The 17,651-nt window shown below is 42.3% G+C and overlaps 1 protein-coding gene across 1 annotated transcript; it reads right to left on the minus strand.

The window, feature by feature from the left end:
- Window positions 1-262: 262 nt before the first annotated feature.
- On the minus strand, window positions 263-16,078 carry LOC118336526 (leucine-rich repeat neuronal protein 3). Its single transcript, XM_035673198.1, has 2 exons — window positions 15,783-16,078; window positions 263-3,997 (listed from the first exon to the last, which is right to left on the minus strand). Exon 2 carries the CDS (start codon window positions 3,565-3,567, stop codon window positions 1,441-1,443), a length of 2,127 nt encoding a protein of 708 aa, XP_035529091.1. The 5' UTR covers window positions 3,568-3,997; window positions 15,783-16,078; the 3' UTR covers window positions 263-1,440.
- Window positions 16,079-17,651: the final 1,573 nt, after the last annotated feature.

The following is a 17,651-nucleotide window of genomic DNA, read 5'->3' on the forward strand; positions in this document are numbered from 1 at the left end:
CATTTTTTTTGTCCTGTACCACTTAGTCGTTATCAATATTTTTGTTTAACACGCTTGCAGTTGAAATGTCACAGATAAAATGTCATTAAACCCCATGGCTGGATGACAACAAAAAGGAAAAGTAGTGCAATTATAATACCATGAATTTAAGTTTGAAATAAACCAAGTGTGTTATGACAAATATGAGAAGAAAGCAAAGGAGAAAAGTAGGCAATCGTTTGTAAAAGAAACAATGACATTTATTTTTTCTTAGCACTTTTCATAATTAGTCTGTTGTGCCCATTGATCACATATAGTACAGTTAATATAAAAATGGCTTTTTAACTTTACACCCAAAGCAACAACGAAATGTTTTCTTAAAATATGTATGCTAAAAATACTGAGAAAGTATTTCCACTAAAAGTACTGGAGAATAGCTTGTGGTTCTGCAATGATGACATGGCCGTGTTTTGCTGTGGCTGACGTGTTTCTTCAGTTTCTTCTGTTTACCTCATGTAGTTCTTGTTGTAGGCACTTACCAGGGCATAACAGACTGCTTCGTGAGGAGAGAACACATCAATCACCTCGGTTTTAATCAACCTGTTATATTTGTTTTAGTCCAAAGCATTTCTTTCCTAGTCACCGTTGCAATGAGAACTACACAGCATAAACAGCCATTTGGCAAATGTCCTCTCTAGGTACTCATTTTGTTGCTGAATTTCATTAAGCTTAATGTGACGTTGTAATCAAAAGTAGTCTGCTCCTTGCCTTAATTTAAAACCCATTTAAACTGTTCAGATACAGAGGATTTATCATTACATCAACATAATAGAATATATAACAATATTTCCATGAAAAATCAAGAATCCATTTTTAAATAGAAAAAGGGGGTTATATTTCATCAAAAGGCTTACACCATAGTCACTGTTATTTGTCTACTCTACTAAATCTCCCTTCCCATAATAGACAGGTGTTATTACTGTATCTCTAACTCGTCTATGGGTGTTTTACAAAGCACAGACGGTATTGCTTGGGACCACACGGACAGTTCCACAACTCTGAACACATTTAACAGTCAATTACAAGAGAGTTGACCATCATCATCATCATCATCATCACTATCTTCATCATCATCTTTACTTTCTTTGCTCTGCCTGCATTTCTGTATTAATGGTACTGAAATATATCATTTTGCAGTAAATGCCCCTTCCTGTTGATGTTAGCTTGGTTTGATGTAACGGTTACAAAGCCACCAGTGCAGCTAGGGTTGAAACTGGGAGACCATGTAGTCTATTTTAAACTGTTCCATCCCAGTCCAATAATAGTTTTGCCAGTGTATCTGAGCCGGGGGACCAGCAATGGGTATGCCTTTTGAAACAGTACTACAGATTTGTCCACCCCTGCCCATGGCCTTGTCCATTCAGTGTTGTTGGTGTGTGGTGCTCTACAAAGCTGCGCTTCTTAAAAGGCATTGTCAGATACATTTATGACTGTGGCTTTCACCTCCACTCCACTTGGCAGTCCCTTACCCGAAACCCACAGCTTTGTAAAGAAAGGAGAGTGCATACCGGTAGCTTCCATTGGTGTGAGCGAAGCTTTGGAGTCGCATTTCCTTATATCCCCATAAAGGTGGTGGTTCCTCAGAGACACATAAATAAGCAGGCATGCCACTGAAATCACAGCCAAGAGCACACCAAAGACGGTGATTACTGCTGCGTCCCATTTTTCTGTGTCCTTGACTGCCAGCTCTAATCCTTTAGTGGTGACATTGACACATTTGGTGTCATGGTTGTAGTGGATGCTGCGCACATCCACACATACTTTGTAGTGAGTGGCGGGGCTGAGATGGGTGAGGTTGTAGACCTGAACGTCAGAGGGAACCCTGGTGGTAAATGCTGTGGTGGGACGGTTAGCACCTGACGCTGTGTACCATTTAATGTTGGGATTCAGGGTGCCAGGGCCGGCCTTCCACGAAACCAGGATGGAGTTTGTCTCCACTGATTTGATTTTGACATTCAGAGACCCATTTGCGGGTTGGGGAAAATATCCATTCACCTCTACTGAAACAGATTTAAGATCAGCTCCAACCAGATTATGGGCAACACAAGTGTAAAGTCCAGCTTCATTTTCTGTTATATCGTATATGTCAAAAGTTCCCTCTGGGTGCATGTAGAACTTGTCAGACACGGTGTTAGGCAGGACCCTGGTACCAGACGGGGTGATCCAGTAGATGTCCGGCTCTGGTTCAGCAAAGGCCCGACAATGGAGTGACACCGAGCTTCCATTCTGTGCTTTAATATGCCCAGGCATGCTTTCAGGAGAAATGAGTGGCAGACAAATTTCCATCATCTCCCTGAAGTGCACCTGTCGGACATGCTGGCCCTCATACTCAGGAGGCTCCACACAGTACAGTGAATCAGGCTCCATGAAGCGAATGTTGGTCTTGTTCATGTTCATCCAGCGGACTACGCAGTCACAGCGGATGGGGTTGCTGTGCATGCTAACCTCTCTGAGATTTGGGAGGGACTCGACAGTAATCCTGTGGAGGGCACTGAGCGCATTGCCATTTAGCATTAGGGTTTCCAGACGCGGTAGTTTGTAGAAAGCATTAGGATGGATATAGGAGAGTTTAGGATTGTTGGTCGCTTCTATTTTGGTCAGCTCAGGGAGGTTATTGAGGGCAAAGCTGTCGATGGAAACTAGCTCTGGCATGCTATTAATCCCCAGTTCCTTCAGATGGAGCATATCCACAAAGTCCCCTCTCTGTATCCTCGCAATTGGGTTTTTATTTAGATCCAAAAACTTGAGATTTTTTGCATTTTTCAGAGCAGAATGAGGCACCTCAGGGAATATATTATCATAGAAAGAGATGCTCTCTAAGTTATCAAGACCGGCCAGTGCATCGTCGGGAAGCTGAGACAGGTTCATTCTGGTGAGAACAAGACTGCGAAGGTTACTGAGAGGTTTGAAGTTCATATCATCAATAGAAAGAACAGGATTCTCACCAATCATCAGGATCTCCAGATTTGGCATGGGTTCGAACCACTCTCTTTTAATGACCTTCAGCTTATTAGAGTTGAGGTGGAGTCGCACAAGGTTACTGAGACCCTGGAAAGCCATAGGAGAAATGGAGGAGATGAGGTTGTGATTCATGTAGAGCTCCTGCAGGTTAGCGACCTCAGCAAGACACTGTTCAGGCAACTCTCGTATCCAGTTTTCCTCCATATGAAGGGACAGCAACTGAGGAAGACTCCCCAGATGGATGTCAGTGATGGATGATAAGTTGTTTTGTGATACATCAATCTCTGTGATGTTGGCCAGGTAATCCAAGGGTTGGTCAATCTTGGCAACATTGTTTGTTTGCAGTAATAGTACTTGTGTGCCCACTGGTAATTTTTCCGGCAGGCTAAAGAGTCCCAAGTCATTACAGTCAACTGTCTGTGCCTCCATGTACACCGAACTGGGAGAAAACCAGGGTCTAATCTCGCATACACAGAGCTTCGGGCAATCAGGCCTCTCCTCTGTGGCCACAACAAAAGAGGCCATGGCCAAGCCAACAAAGAGATCCACAAATGACACGTCCTTCATATTGGACCGATTCCCTCCAGTAAGAAATTGGTCCTTGTAGATTAAGTGGTCTTAGCTGTTAACTTCACAAATAATGAATCATTTGCTGCAGCTGCTGAGGCGATTGACTCACCGCCTCTGCCACCACCACCACCAACTGCAGCAGCGCTCCCTAGGGTTTTTTTGTCTTGCTGTGTAGACACCCTTGGATGGAATGACCAATCGCTCAATGCTGCCCCTGCTGGTGTCAGGGTACGGGGCCGAGACTGCAGTCAGGCAGACCCGAGAAGGTGGGAGGGGGAAAAGAAAAAAGGATGGACTAATATTATACCTCAAATGACTTATGTTGAGCACATGTATAGGTATCCATGAAAATCTGCTGTTTAAAGATGGATGTCCTCATTGACTGTCGTTACTAGCTTCCAGAGTCCACAGCCCAGTCCATTCCCACCTGTGTAAGACAAACAAGACAGAGAGAAGTGGTGTGAGTATTACATGATAATGGAGGTGGTCAGCGAATGTCATAAGAGAAGGATTTGGTAATATTGACATAAGTTATAGGCACACTGATGCATGTTGACATTTAGACACGCTCCCTTCAAGACATAGAACCATGGATTTACATCTGCTTGACCTTCTAGACTTCATTCTGGGGACTTACTGATATGCCTCCACAATATGGCATTCAATCCTGGTGTTAGTAGTGTGAGTCTATTATTGGTTAAAGAGAAGGCTTTATTAAGATTCTTAAATGGCAGACATCCTAGGGCTTAAGCATTAGCCTTTAGGGCAAGCTGCTTAAAGACACTGGAATATGTCAGTAACTATAGCAACAAGAAAACAGGCATCCAATTACACACACCATAGTGAGACAGTTAGGCCGTACATGCAAACTAAGCATTTGACACAGTCGCATCTGCACCTGTTGGTTCGAATATGCAGCAACCGACAGCCACCCAAATGAAAATGTATTAATATGTTGACATAATTAATCTTTGTGCAATCACACTAATAAGATTAAACATTTTTGCAAAATACAGGTCGGTCAGAATTTTTTTTTTTCAGTGGCCACACATTGCCACACACAAGCAGGGAGGAAAAATACATAATTATCATTCTATGGTTTTGGACACAGGTTTACAAATAACAATTACCAGCGCTCAAAAAGAGATTACCAAGTCTTATCTATGCTTTTGTTACGTGACATTCAGAGACTTAAATGTCTTACTCTTTTTACTCATTCGCTACTCTCTATAAAAAAAAAAGTCACTAGGAATCGGGACACTGCAATTAAATGGCAGAGGGTAAATATAGTGCACTATATAGTAAATACAGTGTGATTCTGGATGCAATCCTCGTTCAAATTAAGTTAAAGTTCAGGGAGAACACATTTGACATATTTAATTGGGTTTTTAGGTAACAAACTTTTAGTGTATAAAGAACCAAAATATATAATAAAGATGCAGGTAAAAAAAAAAGGTTATAAAAGGCAAATATTTAGTTTCTAGTTTGTTTCACTGACTTTACAATAGTGCTCTGTGTGATTTTCTGGGAATTTTAGGCACATTTTATAGTTTATAGTTATTAGCCCTGTTATGAAATGAGGCACATTTTATGGTAAAAGCTTGAACAAACATTACAGGTTAAACAAATCAACAAAATGATCAGATTTTGTCCTTTGATCGTATGCCATTTATAGAGTGGCAGAGGTGATACTGTTCTTTTAGTTCTCAAGTAACAAACATTGATTGAATTGACCATAAATACCTCCAACTGAGATGCATGCCCTTCCATGCGTGTCAGATATCTTTTTTTATGCAGTGCCTCTTTTACCATCATATCATTTGTGTCCCCATCGTGTGCTTCTGTGGCAGAAACTCCACAGTTGAAGTGTACCATGTAATTTGTCATATGTACTGTAACTGCCTCTCACTGAACAGATGGGTTTGATGGTGCTTGGGATATTTTGGGCCTATAAGAGCGCGCACCACATCACGGGAAAAGTCAAGAGAGACAGGGGATGAAATGGAAAGAATCAAGAGAAGAAGTGTGACGGCAGCTGGAAAGTGAGAACAAGAAAAGAGAGAAATGGTTTCATTTCATCACCCTCATGGTTTCCACCTCAGTGGCCACAGGGGAGATGTGAGGAAAAAATAAAAATAAATAAGTAAAAACTTCTGAAAGCAGCAGAAACGCTGCAGTTTGCCCCGCTGGCAAAGCCGAGCCAAGGGTTCATTCCTCAACCTCTGCTCCAGCAATGGCTAGAGTGTGGTTTGGAAGGCTTGGGGAGGAGGGAAAGTGTGTGTGGTGGTGGCAGTGTGGGGTGAGGGTTATTATTTTTCAAAAGCACCTGGCACTTTAATAAGCTGCAACACCCAGAGCATTTTGATAAACAGGCTTTAGCTTCTCTCCCTCAGCACTAGCTCTTCATTGTGGGCTATGCAGTTGATCCGTGCCCTGGAAACACAGACCAGAGTCTGTAATTCAGCCTACAGCATTTGGGTCTCACCTCCGCTTGATTTGGCTTTTCTCTTTAGTAATCACAATTGCCAGCAGTGTAATGTGGTCAGGTTGACTGTTACTGCATAGCTTTATTGTTATCATTTGTTTCAGCAGTGATGTTAATTGTGTGATCAATATGTTCTGTTTTGCAGCACTCAAAAATAAGGTCTATAAATGGTAAACTGTTGGTGTGGAGAAGGATATAGTGCTGAAATATTTTCAGGTCTTACTTCTTCAGGGAGGACATTACTGAGGAGGGATAGAAAGAGACAGACTGAAAAACAGAATTCATTATTCTCTTTAGTTTAATGTTAATGTCTGTTGTCCCGCATTGGCGAAAATTTAGAATGGGATTAGGGAGGCTTTACCGGACAATTTGCAAGATGGTGTGGCCAGCAAACACAACATATTTCCCAGCTAATTAATGAGGATAAAATTATGTTAATGATAATCCAACACTTGGTTCATAAAATTCTTGATTTTAGGCCTGGTGGTGGCCATTAGCGTGTTTTCCAGGCCCAAACCTGTTTGTTTTGTCCTACCAACACAGATAATCTGTTTGTTATAGAACTATCGAATATTTGCCTAATCAGCTAATTGCTGCAGCTCTGGTCCACATCAACGTCTGTTTACAGGTGTTGGAGGATATTACTCTATACGTATAAAACCTTTTGCAGGAGCTGTGTGAAATCTCATAAATTGCCTCATGTGATGTCACTTGAGTAAACGGTCAATGTTGGATGGGGCTAAAGACTCTGAAAGTGATTAAGAAAGAAGTGAGTTTACCAGACCTCTTCAACTCTGCTTGAGGCTAATGGCTCAAGGCTACACTATCTGCTACTAAGAAAACACACCCAAATCGATTTTTGCATTGTGGGTAATCTAAGTGCCAGGTTTTAACAAGGAAGAAGAATGTGTGGAACAACGAAAAATTATATTTAATTTTGAGTCTGACAATGTTATGTATGAGCTTGACGTTAAATCGGTGTAGTACTTGTTTAATACCACTGACATACAATATCACATTGCATACTGAATTAAAACTTTGCTTAAATAACCCATTAGATTGTTTAATATGTTGTGTTTAAAATAGTAATCTAATTAAATCTTAAAATACTGAATTAATATCAAAATGATGACTCACTTTTCATTATGCCTTTTTCTTCCATTCTATCCAATCATAATAAATATTGCATGCAAATCAAGTTTCAAATGTTATAGACAAATCTATGTAAGTAATGTTTGAATAACAGTCTCCTGGATGTCAGCTGAGGTCCCAGTGAAGGGCTGTTGAAGGGAATCATTGGGAGTCATTTGTAAGAAGAAGCTGACTGAATAGGAGGTGACATCTTGTGTGGCAATGTGTCTGATGTGGCAAATGCAGTGTGAGTCTTCAGGCATGCTCGCTGCCTGAACAGAACAGTGTTGAGTCAATGACTTAGTTACATAATAAAACAGTTTGGAATAAAGACAATTGAGGCAAGATGGCTATGCAGTAAAACTAAGAAAATGTTTAGACCGCGCGTGCTTTCACATTAGCTGAATGTAAATGACAAGTGGAACATCCTCAGAGCTCTTTATACTTTAATCAAGATGTGTTAACACATCAGCAAAATTGAAGAGCTTTCAACAACACCGCCTCGATTAAGAATGCTTGTTTGGCCAGACAAATTAGGCTTGTTAAAGGTGTAGATACTACATTTCATTAGTCTTTGTTATAAAGTTGAAATACTGTACCAAACTGCATCATCTTAAGTGCACTATCCTAATCATCCACAGCCAGTTGAACAGGTAAATTGGTATTGTGCGATTGCACTATGTGAAGCCCGGTGAAGAGGCTGTCTGTATTCTTGGGGCCTTGCACCGTGACTGCTGTGACTATGGAGTCCACACACCACTTGTACTAACCTATTAGTAAGAGGTCCAGTCAAGCTACCCAGCCGCAGCCCCCCCTCACACACCCACTGCTACAATGTAGAGCTAATTTCCCACAATCCGCTGCTCAGTTGCCGGTAATTGAGGTGGAGCGAGAGGGGAGGGAAAAGAGAGAGAAGAGAGCTGGAGGACAAAATGACTTGCCAGGGGAGGAACTTGTCGTAGTATCAGTACTGGTGTATTAACCTCTCGTGACCCTGAGAATGTTGTCATTGCAGGAAATATTATCCTTAGCAAGACCATGAAGCAGAGGAATTAACCCAAACCCAGTTAAAGATTCTGAGAAAACAAGGACTTCCAAGCATAAAGAATGTTGTAGTGTATTTGGTATTAAGTGGCAATAACTTGCGTTCGGCTACGCAACTATTGGACAAAGAGAAATGTGGTTAATATGGCTGTGGCAAATAGAATTCAAAGACGGATGCTTGTAATTTGTGCCTGGGAACGCTTTTGGAAATTCTGAGTTGAGAGATACATAATCAACAGCCGCTAATATAACCTTGAGGGCTTGAAATGGGATCTCCTGTAACCTAATGTCTGACTGCACTAACGCATTAAGCCTAAGCTTTGACATTTGCTCAGGGAGCCAATGGAAGCCTTTTATAGGTCAGGCTAAGGTGTTCACTCATGGAGCTAACACGAGTTCCCAGGTGTCAGAGGAAAAAAGGGAGGGGGGTTGCAATCATTCAAGCCATGGTCTCCAAAGCACCTTCATTACAGTAGCAGGCTGACAGTCTGGCCCATGGGCTTTTCAATTTCACCACTGTTAATCCTGACTGTACATTACAGCAAACAAGCTCTTAATATTTGGTTTGTTTCAGGACTTCCTTAACTCTGTGAAATACAACTAGCTGTTTTTAACATGTTTAAGTTTATATGAAAAACTTGCTAGCATATAGTTGCCTTTTTACACATCCAGCAGATCCAGATAAATATTGGCGTTTATATGGGGATGCCTTTCTGGCCGCCAAGTCCAGTAGTCACTTTCTTTTAGCTCTGGTTTGGTCTTCACTTCCTCCTGAGGGACATATCTGGCTCTTACTGGCTCTTAAAATACACACAAAGCGGGACCTTTTACTGTTGAAAAATTTCAGAAGAATCACTTACTGGTGGACAAAATCTGTAAAGAGTCACTGTTTCTATATTACCTTAAATCTAATTCGGTTTTCCTGTATTGCAATTCTTGTTACCTTTCGGCCGCCATACATAGATAACAATACAGTATGCAGTTTGCAAAAAGACGATATCTGTCGATATACTGGCCTGGACGATTTATTTTTTTTATTTCTGGGTTTGTCACTTCAAAAGACATTTTTCAAATTATACACAGTGATTTCATCCATTGCTATTTAAAAAAAATATATTATAAAATATATATATATCTGTATCCTGGTCCAATGCCATGCAGATTTTTATGTTGGTTTTCAATCTGGCATTTTTAATAATTTTTATGGAAGTGTTGTTGCATCATTATTAAGAGTTAGAAGCTACCATATCTGTATTGACATATTGCAAACCGAGAAGCTGTTGAGAAATGACAGTACCATTGCATCACCATTATAAACTGGTATGTCTCTAGTCCTCGTTAGTCACAGATTTCACTCTTAATTAGTGTGACATTTGACATTACTGAAAAACTTGGTATCTGTCCTCATTAAAATGCTGCACATTTAAGTTGGCTTACTCTTGTTGTCAGGTAAAAACTCACATAACTGTCTTTTTTTGTGTTCAGTAATATTCAGTTCACCCAGGCACATTCTTTATGTGATGAGTAGATTTCATGACTTGCATGCCCAGAATGCACTATTTGGAGATCATTTGCTCTCATGTGGAAACGGCGTCAGACTAATCGTGATGTACCCGAAACGGGACGAGGCTAAATTTTAAGAGGTTCAGCCACTGTCAAGGTGAAAAGCTTTCCCATTCAGATCTTGGCAACACCTCACACTTTCCTTCCCACTGGGCCACCTCCATTATACTAACACTGCGGCTGGTCCGGACAGTAATGGCACAAATACAGTTTGATTAGAGACCAGTGAGATATGACCACTTTAAATTAATGAGTGTGCACAGTCGGGGCAGAAAGCATTGGTCCTGGTGGCTCTGCGGTCCTAATTCAGGCAAGCCTGACTCGAGTCAGCCGGGCAGCCAAACAGCCGGGCAGAACTGTTTGTTTTATGCTGTTTATTGAAATGAGTTATAAATCCTCCCCCTCGCTTCACAGGGCTCGGATGGGATTTAGCGGAGCGGGGACGTAAAGATGATTGCTTTGTCGCAGGTTGGGTACTCATCGATGCCCTGTGTGGCGACAGGTTGACCCACAGTTTGTGTAAAAAAATAAAATCATTTATTATACAAAACAAGTTCTGTGAGGGTTATGACAGGCATAAAAGAGAACATTTGTGAGATCTGAGCTGTGGCATAAGTCTAGATGTTGGTTTTTGGTGGGGAGCATATTGGCCCCCGGGGAGATGATTATGAGGCCTGCACGGTTTAAGTAGTAACAAGGCAGTATTGCATCTGCTGAGAGGTAGACATTACACTCGCTGTGGTAAAACTGGGTGGAAGACATAAAGGTCAGACGTAAGTGGAAAGTAGGGCGCAGCCAAATTGCCTCCTCTTTCAGGAGAATAGCCTGTGTATTGTAGAAATGGTTCACTGGGAATTTTGATCCACTGGTAATAAGCCTCGCAAGGCTTTCTTCTTCAAGTCACCCCTTCTCTCTCTCAGGCTCTTTTTTCTTTCTCCCTCTTCGTTCTCTCATTTGCTTCTTCTCGTGATATTGCAACCCCCACCGTCCACATCCTTTTTTTTTATAAACCATGTCCTTTTCATCCTGCTTTCTCACATTTGTCTCCACTCTTCACACCCTTATAGCGAACATCTCCTCGTATATGTTGCAGCACAATCCACCCAAGCAACGGACTAAAGAGAAAGTAGGGATTTAATTTAGTCTGCCTGCATGTTCAGGTTCCAGTCTTTCATTCTGGGCATCCTACTGTCTCATTGCTCGTTTGCCGTCCGCCTAATTGCCTTCTCAATACTTGTCACCCCTGCTGTGCCAAACCTAGTCTATCTGCATACCGTCTGCCTCTGTCTCTCTCAGTAGATGCTATTTCCTAATTACCAATGTCCATTCCTGTATGGGTTTCTTTTGGCCCATGCAGCTTGTACCCTTAAATGTGTGGGTTGGTTCCATTCCGCTTGCACTGCGGCTGCTAATTGCATTTCACCCAGTGCTTCAACATCCACCTGACACAAGAGCGGTGGTCCTTCAACTGCCAGGTTTATTTTTTGCCGGACCAGTTTGTACTTCTGGCATAAGAATTAGAATTTAAGTTCTATAAATCCGTTTACATTTACAGTTAAGATAGATAGTGTAGATTGGCTATCACTGTGCATAATATACTAGTTTAATTTAGATTTTTTTCATATGACAGGCAGTCACAAATTATAGGTGTCTGACCTATTATCGTACAACCATGTATCTCCAATTTTGGTGTTTTTTAGAGTTTTTTAATATGCCATTTAAAACCTATTGGATTAGAAAATGAGTTGCTAAAAGCAGGATATTTACATGTTTTCCACAGGATGGACATGCTTTATAAAATGGAAATGTATTTTATAGAGGCTGTTTCAATATCCAGGGTTAATTATTGCTTATCATGGGAAAGCAAGGGAAAGAAAGTGAAAGGAGATGCTTGAAGTCACAGCACTTCTAAAATGCTTCTGGTGGACACTGGACCCACGGTGGACAGCAACGAATCCACTTCCGATAGTTGGCCCCTCAGTGGGTGGGTGCCTCTGAAAGGCTTTACTGTCCCTTCCTCTGCCCCTCACCTCATTGATTTACTATTATACTTTCTCTAAGGTAAGGGAGAGTCAATTAAAGGGATCCTTCTATGGAGTGTGAATGCATAATGAAGCTTCCTGTATGTACATATGTATGTTATGTGTGTGGGAGCGGATGGAAACCATAAATGGCCGTGAATCAAGTGGCAAGTCGACTGTTAATGTAAAATCAATGTTCCAAATTAACCACAGGACCCCGTTCTCTGGTTTTCCAGCCCTTTTCTGGACAAGACATGCCCTTGGGCTGAGTGAGGGAGAACACACATGCTGCACTATTGAACGCTAAAGCACGCCCACCTGCGCCCATGCACACACATACACACACGCACAGCAGACAGGAACAAACACATAAAAAGATGTATGGATTTGGACACAAGCATGCACACATAATTTAGCCGACAGTGTCCTGACAGAGCCCATAAAAAACAAACGTGCCCAAGCTCATTCGCATAACGCATGCATAACGCAACACACAGTGAAAGAGCACAGCTAGGTCCCCTTGTCTAATTCGCATCGTGCTGCATCTATTAAAATTAAGCCAAGGTATCCAGCTTAAGGCTGCCGCTGATAAGGTCAAAGGCGTAGCGAACATTCCAACACTCATTTCTCCCCCAACATAATCGCACTCACTCTTGACAAAAATCTGCATAATGTTCCATGTATAGCTGCTAGCCAGAATGAAAGAGGGAGGTGTGAGGAGGGGGGTAGAAGGGGTACGGGCAGGGGGAATGGAGCCAGCGGCATATCCCTCAAAGTCAGAGCCAAATTGAATCTGCAGGTGCAAATGTGGCATGTGTGCTGCCTCTAAGATGCGCAGCTATCTATATTTATATGAATAATATATGGCTGGTCAAGGGGCCACAAGCCTGCAGGGAATAAGTTCCTACAGCAGACGGAATCAATCATTATATGCCACTGAAATGCATTTATCGCTGCCTTGGACCTCTTTATTATGATTTCATGGGGTTTGATATGGGCTTTCTTTTTCTGTTTTCATTCTCTGCTACATTTCTTGAGCTAAAACAGATAAAAGATTTCTTACAAATGGCACTTTAGCTTTGTTTCTACTGAAAGGGCTCAGGAGTACAATGACCAGCTTATTTGGAGCCCATAATTGCTTTTGTGTGTGTGCATTTATGTGCATATTTCTGCATGTGTGTTTGTGTGTGTGTAAATACAGGAATCCAGCTACGGAAACATGCATCATCTATGAGTCACTGCAGGTCCATTAAAACATGAGCACTTGTTTTGGTCTCATGATACAACATCCACCAAGCTTTTCATTAGTGCACTGAGGGCCTATATGTATCGGTCTGAATGCAGAACAGATGGACGGCACAGCAGTAGCCCTTAGATGTCTTCCTTCTTCTCTGCTCATGTTTGAAACTGCAATATGGACATATGTCCCTATCAGGTCCAGCTCTGATATGAATCTGCAGAATAGCAGACTAATTAGTGGTTAATAGCTCAGATTTTTTAGGTTTTTTTTGAGAGTACCAGCATCAGTTTACTTAGCATTTATCTATTATTTGTGATCAGTTTTTAGTACTTATTTTGTTAAACATAGTACCCACACACCTAAAATGCTAATGTAAAAGCAAATGTCATTGGACACAAAGGAAGTGTCGCATCCCATTCTGACCTTTTGATGTGGACTGAAAACACCCAAAATGTCATGGATGCTGCCGTCAAACCATGTTCTGATCCTATTGTTTCCTTCCCCTTTCTTTCTTTGTGTCTTTTTATATAATTTGGGTCTGATACAGTCCATCCACCAGATCCAAGAAAAACATGCACATCGCCCTCCCTCCCCCTCCTGTTCCCTTTGCCCTCTGTCTGTGCTTATTCCATTTTAATGTGTGCCTGTGTTTGTTTGGGAACACGATGCTATCAGAGAGCCTATGCTTGGCTGCACAGGCTGATCCCCTGCAGCCGTCTTGTGAATATGTTTACATGTATTTCACTCAGGAACCCCGATAGATCCTGGGGCATCTTGTTACCACCATTATGGGGGAAAAAGAAAAAAAAATCTTGACATAAATGTGATTTTGATGGCTCTTTAATGTAGGCTTCCTGAACTCCACTTTGACTCTGAACCGGTAGTAGCGTTTGGCACCCACACATCCTCTCACCTCACAGGAACCTGCTGCCCTCTGCCTATAGAGAAATGAATATGGAACACCCACACTGTGCTGCCTATCATGCTCTCCAAGCCTCCACAAGGCCACTGCAGGCTCCATCCCCCAGCCCACCCCCCCCTCCCTACACACACACACACACACACTGTTTCTCACTGTTTCACACGCAGATCAATAGGCAATTCGCAAAGCCACTCACTTTAAGCGTATGACTTAGTGTGGACATGTAATATTGATTTGTTTTGAACAAATGTGCCCAAATTAATAAAGCAACCCACTACTGCTTTGCTTGACTGTTTTTATCTGCATGAGGGAGGAACTGCAATGTGGCTACAATGTTATGATACGAGCAAAACACTTAATTCTGAACCTCGCTAAACAGTTTAGGGACTGTATTTTGCATGCCACGCACACCGCCTCTCGATGTTTAGCAGGAAAGACCCTTCACAACCACAGCTGGTGGTCAAATATTACAACGTGAGCCTCGGCTCGACTGGCAGGTATAGTCAAAAAATCCGAAGTGGGAACAATATATAGCATGTGGGCTGAGGTTCACTCAGCGTGGCGTGGCGTCTGATGTGAGGACATGATGGCTCTCATGTGGCATTCTGCTGTGTGTTTCATAGTGAGCAGCTGCTTTGGGTGAGTCATTCGCACTGTGGAGGCCAAAATCTATTGTATCCATCACTGGGAACAAGCACACGGACGCATGCATACACAGAACACGTCTGCACAGAAGATTACAGCAATCATATCCAGCAGCCCCCTCGGTGAAAGTCACATTTGTCATTATCGGCCATTATCTGTTTATCTGCCTTTGAAATATTCATGAGTGAAACATCTGCTGGATGACATACATTTTGGACAGAGGAGATGGTGTGAGAGATAAAATGGGAGGGAGGAGGGAGAGGGGGGGTGAGAGAGAAAGAGAGAGAGGGTAGAAAGACGCCCCAATGCAGTTAAGGGATTAGTGAATACCTTCCCTCTCCCTCCCTCTCTCCGTCTCCCTCTCTCTCTCTTGCAAGCCGGATCCCTGGATGTGTGGGTGTACTGGCACAAGCAGGTGAAGTGATGATGGTGAATGCGCTCCAAGATGACTCTCAGTGGCTGCGTTCAATCCGCAAATAAAGAAAAAAAAAAAAGCCCGGGATGCAACGCGCAGAGATGGCGGTGAAAGCAAAGAAGCGTCTCTGTTCACCGGTGGAGAATGTGCGCGGTTGCGATGTGTGTTTAAACCCCAAAAAAAGGCCCGAGTACCGTGTAACACACTTTCCTTGCATGTGTCCGCTAACCTCTTCTCTGTTTGCAACAGGAAGGTTTAAAGGAGAGGGGGGGTGGCCACCATTCTGTGGATTTCTTCGAGACGGGTCTGGTGTGCGCTCACTCAGCAGGACTCGGGGACATGAAACTGCCAATCCATCACTGCAACACACACACACATAAACACAAGTCCGTCTCGAATTCCCTTAACTAATTTGGCTAAACAGAGTCCATCAGAAATCCGGTCTGGTTAAAGGCGCATCCTGCATAGTTGCGCAAAAGCGCGCCTCCACGTCAAGTGAGGGTTCGAGGCCAGTCATCAGCATAATTATCCTGCAATATTTTCCCTAATTTATGCAATCAAACATTAAGCATTGGTATTTGGGAAGCGATATGATACGTTGCTTTCAATCGCAAGACTATATGTCCGGTCAAACATCCCCGAATCGGCGTTTTTCATTAACTTAGAAAATCCGTTGCACAGACGCAACCGTGCGATATGTACGAAATGACAGAAATATATTTTAGGAGTAAACAGAGTAAACTTACCCGATTTAACCAGCACAGCCCTTCGAAGCAGTGTGTGTTTTCTGTATTCCCATCAAGTGCGCCGCTCCAATGACGAGAGAGCCCCAGCGCGCAACATAAAGCCAGTCAACAATGTGTGGTCTTCTTATTTTTTACGCAGTTGATGAGAAATCAATTCTAGCCTCTCTTCCCCACAGCAAAAAAACCCCACACGGCTTCTGCGTGAGGGAAAACAAAACATGAAGCGAAGTCCAAAAAGCAGGCTGGAGAGAGTAGGGAGAGAGGTTCATGTGTTCCCTGTGCCCTTCCCTTGCCGTGTTCACAGCGGCTGTTGAGGGCGCATCTCTACCCTCGATCAAGTGTCAGGCGAACCACATAGATGCGCCTCCGTCTCCTCAGCAGTCATTAATATCAGAACAAACCCCGACTCTCCAGAGAACAGCCAATAGCGTCAGAGAAGCAGGCGAGGTGCTCGCAGCATCCCTGCTCTGGTTGGCTGAGAGGGGCCGTCAGTCATATCCCAGAAGCCTGTTCTCATCTATGTCTTCTTCTGTTGGAGGCGAAGCACGCTGCAAAAAATATCTATATTAGACATGATTTGTAAAGTGCTCAAGTGTTGAAATAAGAAACACACATATTAAAGTGTGTGGAATTACGGGCACTGTTATTTGTTTTTAATGTACTCCCTTCAAATGCCCAGTGCTCCTCTAACATCAAAATGATGTTGACTCGAGATGATGTTTGCATCAAGTTCATCTGGACTGTAAAGATGTGTCCTCTTCCAAAGGCCAGGTGTCTGTATGCTCACACTGCAGGCCTACCGACCAAAATATCAGGCATGTTTGATACTGATTGGTGTGCTCTGAGGTATGTGGAAGGCACACAGCATGTTACAAAATATTCAAAAGAGACTGCTTGAAGAGGACCAGTGGGGAAATAAATGAGATCCTTCACTTAATTGAAGCAATACCACACTGTAAAAATATTTGCATACAAAGTCATGGATTGAACATTTAACATTTGGTTACTGCTTCTGTGCGGTGTTCAAATGTGGCATCTTTAGCAGTCAGGGTAGTTAAATCTGTTGATCTCTGAGCGGCAACAATATCTTCTCAACTGTATAATACTAAAAGGAAGAATTGACCACAGCAAAATGTGGTAACATCCCACTCCAGGCGTGTGTTAAGACATGTAAAAATACTTTGTGTCCAATATTAATTTGTGTCTCAAATTTTTTGGTACAAAAAAGTTAAATTACCTAATTAAAATTGTACTTCTCCTCCCTAATTACCAATATGCAAATATTTTTTGTTGCAAAGTTTAACCTCTGAACACACTCGTTAGTCCATTCTTGGTGTTTGTGCGCTGAAGGTTTCAAGTTTCTACGTCACACATACTGGACCACGATCGGGTTTCCCAACTAGCTGTGATGTCACAAAATCCTTCTCCTACCAACACTCTAATTTAAGGTGAGAAACTTTCCCCCAAAGATGAAAACCGCTTCCTGGTGTCAACCTGCACATGCATCATTGTGCACAGTGAAGCTCAAACATCTACAAGAAGTAACAGTGAACAAAAATGTTGAGGTGGACTTAAATGATAAACTTGCTGTGCTCGCTATACTGCAATTTTAATAAGTTAAATATATATTTTTTTTAAGCAAATGCATTTCAGCCATAGTTTGACTCATCATGTTTTAACAGTTAAATAAGAAATGTCAAATAAAGCAATTGAATATTACATTTTGATTTGTCACCACTTCTTGGCAAACTTACCAATAGCATCAGCACTTTCTGGCTGCAGCAGTTGGAGTGGAATTCATGGCAAACTGTGGTGGCATGGCAAGCAGCTGCCACTTTCTGTGTGCAAGTACATTTGAGATGGACATTT

This window comes from Morone saxatilis, unplaced genomic scaffold, assembly GCF_004916995.1.
Source record: "Morone saxatilis isolate NCDOM2014 unplaced genomic scaffold, NCSU_SB_2.0 Contig10, whole genome shotgun sequence".
NCBI lineage: Eukaryota > Metazoa > Chordata > Actinopteri > Moronidae > Morone > Morone saxatilis.